Source organism: Gekko japonicus, unplaced genomic scaffold (genome assembly GCF_001447785.1).
Source record: "Gekko japonicus isolate JY-2015 unplaced genomic scaffold, Gekko_japonicus_V1.1 scaffold219, whole genome shotgun sequence".
In the NCBI taxonomy this organism is placed as follows: Eukaryota; Metazoa; Chordata; class Lepidosauria; order Squamata; family Gekkonidae; genus Gekko; species Gekko japonicus.
The window spans coordinates 436,320-449,798 of NW_015165241.1; the positions used below are offsets into that span (position 1 = coordinate 436,320).

The 13,479-nt window shown below is 47.0% G+C and overlaps 1 protein-coding gene across 1 annotated transcript in view; it reads right to left on the minus strand.

Moving 5' to 3' along the window:
* RUFY4 (RUN and FYVE domain containing 4) overlaps positions 1–9,144 on the minus strand; it is a 29,697-nt gene extending 20,553 nt beyond the window's left edge. Inside the window, exons 1-3 of the mRNA XM_015410025.1 lie at positions 9,094–9,144; positions 4,132–4,238; positions 2,850–2,978 (exon numbers count right to left, since the gene is read on the minus strand). Coding sequence (XP_015265511.1) covers positions 2,850–2,978; positions 4,132–4,238; positions 9,094–9,139 — 282 coding nt within the window. The 5' untranslated portion in view covers positions 9,140–9,144. The remainder of the gene's footprint in view (positions 1–2,849; positions 2,979–4,131; positions 4,239–9,093) is intronic.
* Between the last annotated feature and the right edge of the window lie 4,335 nt (positions 9,145–13,479).

Consider the following 13,479-nt stretch of genomic DNA (forward strand, 5'->3'; position numbering starts at 1 on the left):
ATATGTCTCCTGAGAAATCTGTATAAGGGTCAAGAAGCGAAAGTTAGAAACAGATATGGAACAACTGATTGGTTTAGCATAGGAAAAGGAGTACGACAAGGATGTATATTGTCACCCTGCTTATTTAATTTATATGCAGAGTACATCATGCGAAATGCTGGTCTGGATGAATCACAATCCAGAATTAAGATTACAGGGGAAAACATCAACAACCTCAGATATGCAGACGATATCACTCTAATGGCAGAAAGTGAAGAGGACCTAAAGAGCTTCTTGCTAAGGGTGAAAGAGGCAGGGCTCTTTTTGTAGAAAAAGCCCAGCAGGAACTCATTAGCATAATAGGCCACACCCAACAGCAAAAACTCATTAGCATATTAGGCCACACCCCTGACAGCACAGCTCATTGTCACATTACGCCGCACCCCCATGTTACCAGAAGTGTGGTTATCCAGCCACACCCACCTTTCGCTTGTTATTCTGTTTACCTTGTTTGTTGTCAAAACCCAGGGCCTTTTTTTGTAGCAGGAACTCCTTTGCGTGTTAGGCCACACACCCCTAATGTAGCCAATCCTAATATGTTTCTGCTATTGGGTGAGGCCTATTATGCTAATGAGTTCCTGCTGGGCGTGGCCAACTTGGGAGTCAGCCGGAACTCCGTTCCTGTGCGTTCCTGCCCAAAAATAGCCCTGGAGAGAGGAAAGCCGCAAAAGTTGGCTTGAAACTCAACATCAACAAACCTAAGATCATCACTCCTTGGCAAATAGAAGGGGAATTCATGGAAGCAGTGACCGAGTTCACATTCCTGGGATCCAAGATCACGGCAGATGGTGACTGCAGCCACGAAATTAAAAGACACCTGCTCATTGGGAGGAAAGCGATGGCAAACCTAGACAGCAGAATAAAAAGTAGAGACATCACCCTGCCAACAAAAGTCCGTATGATCAAAGCAATGGTATTCCCAGTAGTAATGGATGGCTGCGAGAGTTGGACCATAAGGAAGGCCAAGTGCCAAAGAATAGATGCTTTTGGATTATGGTGCTGGAGAAGACTCTTGAGAGTCCCTTGGACTGCCAGGAGATCAAATCAGTCAATCCTAAAAGAAATCAACCCTGACTGTTCCCTGGAAGGCCAGATACTGAAGCTGAACCTCAAATACTTTGGCCACCAAATAAGAAGGGAGCACTCACTGGAGAAGACCCTGATGCTGGGAAAGATTGAAGGTCAAAGAAGACGGGGACGGCAAAGGATGAGATGGTTAAACAGCAACCAACATGAAATTAAGCAAACTCTGGAGGACAGTGGAAGACAGGAGGGCCTGGCATGATGTGGTCCATGAGGTCACAAAGACTCGTACCTGACTGTGTGACTGAACAACAACAAAAACAAAAAAGCACTGGAGTCCTGTGTTGAAAACTGCCAGCTCCTTCTTACAGAAAATGCATAATGATTAACTTGTTTTGCACAATCAAGCCAAGAGGCATCAAAGGAGAAGGCCTGGACAAAGGGAGTGCTTGACTATGCCAGAGTCAACTCACAACATTTTGATGTCTGAGGCAGAAAATTTAAACAGTGATCCTTTGCATAGTAAAAAAAGGGAAAAGAATGAACTAGCCAATTTTCTGTCTTTTAATGCCTACCACCCTGTCCAATCCATTGCTCGGAGCAGTCTGCCTCACCCTGCCTAACTAAAGGCTGACGCTCAATGGCAAAAGGGATAAAGGCTGAACAACATTGCAAGGATACCAACAAGGAAATGTTTCAATGATGAAAGTGTTTGGTGGGAGCTGAAGGCCAGCCGCAGCTCTGGATGCACCTCACATAATGGAGGTAAGAGAGGATGAGACCCAGTATGTAAGAAACTGGACTAGGCCTAACTACGTATTATACTATTTAAAGGTCTGCCCTAGGTTCTGTCAAGCAGATAGCTTGAACTGTGAGTTCCCTATTGAAACCTAGGTCTTCCACTTTATAGCGACTTAAAAATCCATAATTGAAGGCAAAATAGGCCATATCAAATCTATTGAATTTTGAAACTGAATTTAATTTTTAATACACTCAGCATTGTTATATTATTCTCACATAATGAAGTGAGGAGGGACGATAGCATACACACTTCTCTTTAAAGAATAATACATGTTCTTATTCCCTGAAGTATTTGCAAACTTGGCATAAAAGGTCCACTGTATCCCTACCACAATAGCTTTGTCCACCCTGGAAACTACTACTTATTTAGAGAGCAAAGCAGAGTGGAACTCTGGGATAGTATCCTTGGATTTCACTGAAAAAAGGTTGTTGGGGGAAAGTATATAATGAACACCTGTATAAAAAGCATCTATGAAGAAACAAAGTAAGCCTCATGCTTTTAAATAAAGGCTAAGAGCTAACTAGGAGCTGCGGTGGCTCAAGTGGTTAAGACGCTGAACTGCAGGCTGTGGAAGGTCGGTAGTTCAGCAGTTCAAGACCCGAGCGTGCCGCATGATGGAGTAAGCTCTCGTCTCTAGTTCCAGCTCCTGCCAACCTAGCAGTTCGAAAGCAAGAAATTGCAAGTAGATAAATAGGTACCACTTCGGTGGGAAGGTAACAGCGTTCCATGCACCTTGGTGTTTAGTCATGCCGGACACATGACCACGGAAACGTCTTCGGACAGCGCTGGCTCTTCGGCTTTGAAACGGAGATGAGCACCGTAACCCTAGAGTCGGACTCAACTGGCTTTCGAGCAAGGGAACCTTTACCTTTAAGAGCTAACTGCCTTGTTGATATTAACATTAGCAACAGTACATCACTTCCCTCCACCAAACTACATGAGTATCATCTTACACACTGTGCTCAATTACACAAATTTGCCTTACCTTGTCAAGGGAGGTGATGTGTTCCATCCCTGCATGTGCACCACTGTGCAGCTTTGTCAAGACCCAGCACAGAAAGTCCCAGTAGTCCTTCCTCTGCCCAAAGAGGCTTTTCTTCTCTTTCAAATCATACTAAACCACATGGAAGAAAAAACATGCAGGGGAAGGAGTAAAATGTAACCTGGGCTTACAAAAGGAAAAGGAAGGAGCAGCAGCTGTCAGTCAATGTCTTGGTTATAAGAACGGAGAGGCAGATGCTATTTCACAGATTAATTTAAGACAGGGCTCACAGCCCTGGAATCTATTTTCAGAGCCAGGCTCAAATCCTGAAATATTTAGTGAGTTATTAAAAAGCAACGGAGCCTTTGAAGGAGCACAGAACGCCCTTCCCTCCTGTGGAGGAGTTCCGACTACTTCCCGCAGCCATCCATCTAATGAGTGGACTCCGCTGCCCTCACTTCAGGATTTGAATCACTTACAAAAAAGGTCAAAAGACATGCACCTCAGTAGCACTCTGCTTTGTCAGAGAATGCAAGTTGGCCTTCTCAGCCACACAAGAGAGGAGCTCTAAGGTGAAGGATGCTTTGTTACAAAATCAGTAAGCACACCCTCAGACTGCAGCATTTGTGATGTACTGTGACAGGCAAATACACTTCTTAGGGATCATACTGACAGCCAAGGCCTTGGATCAGTCAACAAAACACTCAGTGGCACAGAGGATTTATCCTCTGGTTAACATCTGAACTGAACAGAGTTCCAGTCAGTTCTAGCCCGCGCTAGTGTGAGCTACCAGCCTTGTTCCCAGCTAGCCGTCCACCCAGCGGTTCAAAAGCTTTGGCGAGTAGATAAAATAGGTACCACTCCTTAGAGAGGGTGGGCACACTAAACCCCCATAGGGGAGGTGTTAGCCGGCGAACGGAATGTCCAGCTTGGAAGCTCGGAAGCCTGGAAAAAACACCTCTTTGGCATCAAGAAGCATGTAATGGGCCAATCCGGCTAGGTGGTGGCAGTGTGGCGCTACAACTCAAAGCCAGCCCAGGAAGAACTAACGTCATCAAGCCAAGCCGAAATGAATGCCGCCCGGAACACGACTGAAGCCTACAGCTGAACAAAATCCCCGTCGACTGCAAACGTGTGCGATTTAAAGAATTATATGTTGTCCTCCCTTACCCCTATCATTGTTAGTCCCCTGTGAAAACATGTGTAACTGTAAATCGCTCAGAGCCAGCAGCCCTGCAGGATTGAGCGATCAATAAATCAAAAGGTGTTATTATAAAGGTATTACCTGCAGCAAGAACTCCAGCTGGGCACAGAACTGATACAGCTCCCAACTACCATCTGTCACTGGCAGCCCCTGTTCTCGGTAGTTTTTGTTTAAATCAGTCACTGCACCTAGATAAAGAAAGGGATGTAGTTAGTTGCAAGGGCATGAGATGTTTCTTCAGACAGACAAGCCTTTATTGGCATATACATATACAATAATCTGGATACAAAATACAAGATACAGAATCCGTACAGAGTAAAATTAAAATTGCAGGATAGAAAAAGAGAGTAACAGCATGATAAAATCTAATTCATAATATTACTTATCAGGACGTGTGACCATGACATTGTAAAGAAACTTTGCTACTATTTCAGTTATTTCTGTATCTGGATTACCAAGCAAGAAAAGAAAATCATCAGAGGTCCCTAAAAGTTGGGCTAGTATGGTTTAAAGTACCCGGCGGGACGTCAGATAGAGAGGGCATTGGAGAAGAACATGGGCGACAGTTTCAACACACTCCTTCATACAAGGACAACACCTGCTAGGATAGGGAATCCCTTGGAATCTGCCAGATAAGATAGCTGAAGGAAGAACATTAAATCTAGCCAAGGATATGGCTCTATGCAAATTTGGAGCTGTGAGTTGATAGAGGTATACAGCTGGGAGGTTTGCACTTGGAACAATCCCTAAGTTTAAGGGAGAACAGGTTCTGTTAGCCAGGCTATAAAGAATTTGTAGCTCTGATCCCAATAAATTAGATTTTATTTTTTAAAAGGCCTCAGACTCAGAAAGCATAAATAAGGATTCTAGAGATAAGTTCAGAGAACTTATTTTGGCTTCGATGTATGATAGCCAGCTGGAATTAACAGGTTCAGAAAGTAGTTGGTGTGTATAACTAAAGGGGTCAGAGTTGAATGTTTCTGCTGTAGTTTACTGCAGGGTTGCCCACTCCAGGAGGAAGATTTGGGGCTGGAACCTGGGAGGTCAGGGTTGGGGGAGGGGAGGGATCTCAGCAGGGTCTAATGCCATTGCAGGCCTCACTACTCGTTTGCTTGACATGATCCATCCCAAACACCCAGACATGGCTAATGAACATCTTGGTCTTCATTATGGAATAGGAAGGAGAGGAATTTTCTTAGGTAAGGTCAGAATCTAGTATCGAGTATCTAGCACAATGTAAGGACAGAATCTAGTATCTGTTGTGTATTTAATTCTTTGTCCACTATTTTCATGCCTATTTATATGGTCTGTAGTTATTTAGTGCACTCATACTATACATGATTAATGGTACTGTAATCTTTTTTGTATATATTGTTGGAATACAACTGCATTGGTGGGCTCAAGATGCTTTCATTGGATGTTTCTTCCACCTATATGTTCTACCCTTCTGTATTTTTGTACTTTCATTTTGGCAGGTTAAAGGGTTTCTTCTTTTCTGTTTTCCAGCTTTGGGACATGCGATTAGAAAGAAGAGAGAAGAAGAGACTGGATTTATACCCCACCCTTCACTACCCGAAGGAGTCTCAGAGCAGCTTACAAACTCCTTTCCCTTCCTCTCCCCACAACAGACACCCTGTGAGGTAGGTGGGGCTGAGGGAGCTCTCCCAAGAACTGCCCTTGAGAGAACAGCTCTGAAAGAACTTATGACTGACCCAAGGTCACACCAGCAGCTGCATTTAAAGAAGTGGGGACTCAAACCTGGTCCCCCCAGATTAGAGTCCATGCTCTTAACCACTACACCAAACTGGCACAAGGTTTACTTGTCTATGTGTAAATCTGACCCAGCAGTGCCTTCAAGGTTCCTCTGCAGAGCAAAAGTTAGGCCAGAGGGATAGGGAGGTGGAATCACAATGGTCTATCATATCATGATTCCATCCATCTATTGAGGTGCCTCCTCCAACAGTGTGCCAGTTTTGAGTGTGTGCTCCTGAAGATATTTTTCAGTCGCACAGTCAAGACCAACTCTGTGACTCCATGGACCGCATCACGCCAGGCCCTCCTGTCTTCCATCATCCTCCGGAGTTTGCTCAATTTCATGTTCGTTGCATCGATAACACTGTCTAACCATCTCATCCTTTGCCACCCCCTTCTTCTTTTTCCTTCAATCTTTCCCAGCATCAGGGTCCTCTCCAGTGAGGGCTCCTTTCTCATTTGGTAGCCAAAGTATTTGAGCTTTGAGTCTTCTCCAGCATCATAATATGAAAGTATCTATTATTCGGCACTCAGCCTTCTTATGGTCCAACTCTCACAGCCATACATTACTACTGGGGATCGCGACTGGGAATCTTTGGCCATGGAATAGGATGGTGTGTTACAGCCAGTGACACCACTAGCAATGGCAGTTTCCTCCCTCCCACTCATACTTTGCTCCCGCAGCACATTCAGGACCAGAAGGAATACTCAGGTGGTGACCAAGACCAGCCCCATGGATGTGGCAGAGGAAATTAATGTGGAGGCCGACAATGTATTTGGGGAGGAGGCTGTAGGTGTGCGGGAGACTGCAGTCATATCCCACCATCTGTGTTCAGTGTGGCCAGTCTTTCCATCCACCCATGTCCATGAGAATGACCCCTTCAGGCCCCCTTCATGTCCCCCACACATCAGACCCAGGTGGGGTGTGTGTGGAACAGTGGTTGCTCGAGATGGAGGGAAATGCAACAATGATGGGTAAGTTGGTTGCCCCATTGGGCAGAGGACCGAGGGAACCACCACCCCCAAGGCAGAAACTCAAGTGACTCAGAAAGAAGAGGGGGCATGCTTTGGAAGGAGCAGGAATGGAAAACTCAATAGCCAGTGAAAAGGGCAGCAAACCCCTCAGAAAGCAGTGGGAAAGTTGGGTGCCTCGTTGGGCAGGGGAGAGAGGGAACCCCCAAGGCAGAGATTCAAGCAACCCAGGAAGAGGGGGGGTGCTTTTGGAAGGAGCAGAAAGGGAAACCTGGCAGGCAGAGAAAAGGGCCTACAAAAGTGGTGGGGTCACTTGTGTGTCTGACTTGCAAAGGAAACAGGCAACCCCAAAGCCAAAACAAAACGTGTTGTGAAAGCGACCCCCCCCCAAGGCACAGACTGAAGCAACCCAGGAAGATGGGGGGGTGCCTTTGGAAGGAGCAGAAAGGGAAAGCCCACAGCCAGTGGAAAGGGCCATTAGCCAACCTCCTCCCCCAGAAAGTGCTGGGGTAAGTTGTGTGCTTCTTTGGCAGGGGAGAAAGGGGACCCCCAAGGCACAGACTGAAGTCACCCAGGAAGGAGCAGAAAGGGAAACCCCCCACAGCCAGTGAAAAGGGCCATTAGCCAAACCCCCCCGAAAGTGCTGGGGTAAGCTGAATGCCTTGTTGGCAGGGGAGAGATGGAACCCCAAAGCACAGACTGAAGCCACCAAGGAAGCCGGGGGGGGGTATTTTGGAAGGAGCAGAAAGAGAAAACCCACAGCCAGCAGACAAAGAAAAGGGCAGTTTGCAGAAATCCCACAAGTGCTGGGGTCACTTGGGTGTTTGAGTTGTGAACGAAACAGGCAACCCCAAAGGGGGGGAAATGTGTTGTAAAAGTGAAAAAATTCTACCCCTGTTTCCCACCCCTCACATCAAAGAAAGAGACAGGAGGGGAAACGGAATTGTAGCACTGGAACTCAGGGAAGGGAAAGAAAGTAAAAGGAAGAGAGAGGGTGATGCTTTTAGTCTGTCCAGGAGATCCAGCAGGTTTCTCCACCCACCCACCCCAGCAAATTTTCTCCCCACCCCAGGCCTACCAACAGATATTTTTCACATGCGCAAGGAGAACTAGACTCACAAACACCTGATGCAAACAAAGGACAGGAGCGCCTCCAGTGATGATATACACTCCCCCTCCCATCCTGAGGGAGACGTACACACATCTCTCATTGGAAATCGGAGTCACCTGTCAGCCTCGGATGGTCACTACTGGTCCCTCAATGGCTGGAAAATCCCACCCACACCCGCTTTTCAGTGTGACACTCCATGGGTGGGGTTTCTTTGCCAAAAGTGCATGAGAGCTTCTGAGCTGGGCCGAGAAGCTCAGAGACTTCAGGGCCTGGACACATGACCTTTGAGCCGAGCCATCCAAGCCTCAAACCAGGCCAAGTTTGGGCCGGATTTTGGCTTGTTGTTCAGGTCTGTGCCCGTTCCTAAATAGGGTTGCCAAATACCTTTTGTTCTGCGGCGGGGGGCTCCCAGACGGCGTCTTGAGCACGCACGTGTGCAAAGCGCGCACGCACCGCATGCACGTCAGCCGGATGTGACGTGCTGACGCCGGGCACACTGGGGGCGGGGCCACAGCCATTTGAGGGGAAAACATAGAGTTTTCCCCTCAGATGGCTGTGGCCCCGCCCCCAGCGTGCCCGGCGTCAGCACGTCACCTCCGGCTGATGTGCACGCCGGGGTGGGGTTTCCCCCGGGGCCCGATTCCGTGGCAGCAAAAATTGGGCCTCCAAAGCAGGGGGAAATCCGCCCCCCAGGGGGAAATTGGCAGCCCTATTCCTAAATGCTACCCACTCTAAAGGAGCCATGCCTCAACGGCAATCCAATGTTCTCCATGTAAATTGTGCCAGGCTCAGTCCGTAGTATCTCTAGTGAAAGGATCTCAAGTAACTTGGTTGGAAAAGACCACTGCCTGCAACCTTGGAGATTTGAACCCTGGAGTACTTGGGGACAGTACTAGATAGACAGTACTCAGTTAGGCAGCCCTCTGAGCTGATTCAGCAAAAGGTAATTTCTCTAGCTTAAAATGAGGCTGGGTTTGGGGGTAGAGGAAAGATAGGGAAATAGTTTACTCTGCTGTTAACATCAGTGATTTGCAAGGCCTGGTAGGAAAGCTGAAAATAGCTTTACACATCTATGTAATATGATATATTATGGACATAGCAGATTCTTTAGAAATATGCCCAACCTTAAAGTACAATTTAAATACTACCCATAGTAATAATACTGCCCAAATCTATAGAAAGACCAGAGAGGTCCTTTGTGCACTTACTCTTTAAGTCCTGGATCACATGAAGAAGCTCTCTGTCACTTGCCATAGCGCTGCCTCACTTTGCCTGCAAAGAAAATTGGCATTCATTAAAGGAATGAGATGACATCACTCATTATTCTGGCCTTCTTGTTCTCTGTTCACTCTTGTCCTGGATTTGTCTGTTTTCCATGTGGAATTCCTGCTTATCTGAGATGGGATTGCAAATCACTTCATCACACATGCACCAATACAGGGGTCATTTCCTGCAGGAGCGAACAGGAGAGGAGCTCCGGCAGTAAAGAGCCCAAAGGGGTGGGCACATGCAACAAGCCCCACCCCCTGCTCCTGTCACGACAGAGCCAGGGGGCCGGGCAGAGAGGGAGAGTCAATAGGCAAGTCCAACAGTCAGCCAGAGAGATCAACAAGAGTCCAAGCAAATGGTTCCAAATACACAAAGCCAAGCCGTAGTCAAACGTTACCGATAGTCAGAGTCCAAGCCAGTATCGTAGTCAGGAAGCATAGCCGGGGATCAAGAGCCAGACAAAGAGTCGACAAAACACGGACCGGATTCAGGAACTGGAAGATCAGTCAAGAGTCAAAACAGAGTCAGAGGTGCAGAGCTTCTGGTCCACGGACTAGTTTGCCAGCACAGTTTGCTAGCAGCCAGCGGTCTCTTCAAATAGTGTGCTAGGTCGTTAGCACTCCTTTGTGAAGTCCTTGCTTCTGTCAGTAATCTGGACTTAATGATTGCCATCCGGCAAGCGTGCTCCTTGCGCCTGGTTGCCAGATCCCAGCGTCTCTGATTTCTCAGCCGGTCAACAGGTGGCGGAGAATCGGGTGGCTAGCTGCTAGGGCCAGGTATTGTCTGATCATCTTCAGGTGCCAGCTGTCCTGTGGTTTGGTGTTCATCCTCCCCTGCACTTAGGTTTGGTGAGAACTCTTGTGCTTCTGAGGTTGTTAAAGGTGCAGAGTCCTCATTTTCAAGGCTCCCAGGTGCCAGGTCGGGGACAAGCATGACAGCTCCCAGCAGCCCTCAGTCAGAGCAAAAAGCAGCCAGGTAAGTTGCAGAGCTCCCCCCACCCCCCATCCAAAATGGTCCAGTGGCACCTTTAAGACCAAGTTTTATTCAGGTACAAGCACTCCCTCCTCTGTGAGGATAGATCTGCACGTTCCCTCCCCCCAATAGCTAGCAATCCAAAAGAGTCCAGTGCAATGCTCCCTTTAAGCTGTGGAGTCCTGTGAGCAAAAATTCTATTTGGTGAGCTAGTGGCATTAAAGTTGTGAGCGAGCGATTTGGCTACTGCATCAATCAGTTTGCTCTGGAGCCATCCTTCCTGAGCGAAGACAAAAACGTGTGAGCTGGAGGCTAAAGAATTGTGAGCTAGCTCACACTAACTCAGCTTAGAGGGAACACTGGTCCAGTGGAACCTGAGCAGTGGGTGTTGCCTTCTGACACACTTCTGGTGATGTCAGGGGGTGTGGCATATGCAAATAGGTTATGCTAATAAGCTCATGCACCTCTTTTTCTACGAAATGACCCCTGATCATGCCTAACATTTTGAACTTCCCTCTGAAAATGACACGAGAAGAGGCAAAGCAGCTGCATTCCCACACAACCTTTTTGTTCTGGTGCCACCAAGGTTGTCCAGTGAAGCTGGGGCACTTAGGGACCCTCCTGGGAACATGATACAGAATCATAAGAAAGCACCAGTATGTGAGGTTGTGGTGTCAGTGTCTTGGTTAGGGGCTGCAGTGGGGTGAGGCTATCAGGTATGGTCCTGACATTCCTCCCATGCAGGCGTGGGAATGAAACATCTGCAGAGGGCTGTAATTGGATTTAAAAGAGGATTAGACAAATTCATGAAGGACAGATCTAACATGTGCCCAGGCACATGATTTAATTATGAACAATAATTAAATCAAAATAGGTAAATAAATGAATTAGAGTTTCCTTTACTACAGCAAACAATGGAATATTGTCAGACTCCTGGACAAAGTTACTCTCAACAACACTCTCTGGCAGTGATTTGTTTATTGAGAAATAATCATGTTCCAGGCCAGACCTGTACCATGTCAGAACTGGGGTTCTGGCGGCAGAATCCAAAGATACAGATAGTTCAAACGAAGCCCCCCCACTCCAGTACATCCAATCATACTCCACAAATGTCCCACCTAGCTTTCGTGCTTCTACATCCCTGGTGAAGGGAGGTATCTTGAGAAGAGTTATATCACCTACGTTAGAGTGGTTCACACACTCAGCCATTCACACACCCCCTCAGGAATTTCCCTCCCCCCTACAACTCATGGCAAACTAGAGACAGAGTTTGACAAATATTCATGTTCACACACACACACACACACACACGTGGGAAAGGGACCCCAGTTATACTCTCTAACTCAGGGCCTACAAAAACCTGGAACTTACCCTTGTGTGGTCCCCAAAGAAATCTGGAAGGGCCCAGAATGGCTGTAGGCAGTCCTGCCTGTAGTAAGACATCAATTGTTCCATCCAACATGTAAAGGAAGGATTTCATCTAACAATAGATTGTGACTTAGATCTTAATTACTGGAAAACCTGGGTTATTTCTCTGGCTCAGAAAAACCTTAAGACTCTGAGCAAACAATCATTCCATTGCCTAATCACACCAAGCATTATTTGCCATGCCTGTCCATTCACAGTTGGCTCTCTTAAGCTGTAGACAGTAGCCCCTTACTGTAGCCAGCCTACGTTCCACCACCCAGCCAAGCCGTGTGCCTATAATAAAGGTAAAGGTTCCCTTGCTCGAAAACCAGTCGAATCCAACTCTAGGGTTGCGGTGCTCATCTCCGTTTCAAAGCCAAAGAGCCAGTGCTGTCCGAAGACGTTTCCGTGGTCATGTGGTCAGCATGACTAAAAGCCAAGGCGCACGAAATGCTGTTACCTTCCCACCGTATTGGTACCTATTTATCTACTTGCAATTTCTTGCTTTCGAACTGCTAGGTTGGCAGGAGCTGGAACTAGAGACGGGAGCTCACTCCGTCATGCAGCACTCGGGTCTTGAACTGCTGAACTGCTGAACTACCGACCTTCCACAGCCTGCAGTTCAGCATCTTAACCACTTGAGCCACCGCAGCTCTGTGCCTATAATACTGCCTGCTTAACTCCTGGTGTCCTTTCCCTGCACTCTGCCCCATTTTCCAATCTTCCTCTACTTGGTGTTTCTCAATACACAAATATCCTTCTCCTGTATCTCCTTCCATCCGGATTCCCCACCAAGTCCATCCCATCCAGCCAATGCTGACAGATTCTTGGCTTTTAACAAGAACCAGGGTCATTTCGTAGAAAAAGAGGTGTAGGAGCTCATTAGCATAACTCATTAGCATAACTTATTTGCATATGCCACACCCCCTGACATCACTGGAAGTGTGTCAGAAGGCAACACCCACCACTCAGGCTCCACTGGACTGTGTTGGATTGCTAGCTATTGGGGGGGGGGATGTGCAGATCTGTCCTCGCAGAGGAGGGAGAGCTTGTACCTGAATAAAACTTGGTCTTAAAGGTGCCACTGGACTGTTTTGGAACGGGGGGCCTGGGGGAGCTCTGCAATTTACCTGGCTGCTTCTTGCTCTGACTGAGGGCTGCTGGGAGCAGGGGGTGGGGCTTGTTGCATGTGCCTGCCCCCTGGGCTCTTTACTGCCGGAGCTCCGCTCCTGTGCGCTCCTGCAGGAAATGACCCCTGACAAGACCTCTCATACAAAGATGGATACATGAAATCCCAACCTATGCCTGCCTCTGCACTCTCTCTCTCTCTCTCTCTCTCTCTCTCTCTCTCTCTCTCTCTCTCTCTCTCTCTGTAACACCTTTATCTTGCTTCCTAGGAAAAATACAGCTTCCATGTTCCCCAGCAGTTTCCCAATGCAAGGCACCAACAAACTCAGGCATATCTGATTTTACCTAATTCAAAAGAATATAAGATTCTTCTTCTCTGTTATCTTGCAAAAACCCCTCTGTATTTTCCACCTTAATTTCCAATCAGTGTTGCAAGTGGGAAGTGTGGATTAAAGGAGGGGGGAGAGAAAACTTCACCCAAAATAATGAATTAAGAACCTAGAAGGTTAAATGAATCCAAAATTAAAGGGCCCAGTATTTAAATAACTGAATATAAGTATTTATCAAATGTACAGAAATACATGTATTTATTACAAAATGAATTTAAAACAATTACAGGCCCTAATACAGCCTCAATTCAGATTAAAATAATCCAGTTATCTCAATATAGGACCAAGTGGAATTGTTTTCTAATCAATGTCTATGAGCCAGTTTGGAGTAGTGGTTAAGTGCACGGCCTCTAATCTGGGAGAACCGGATTTGATTCCCCACTCCTCCACTTGCACCTTGATTGATGACCTTGGGCAAGCCGTAGCTCT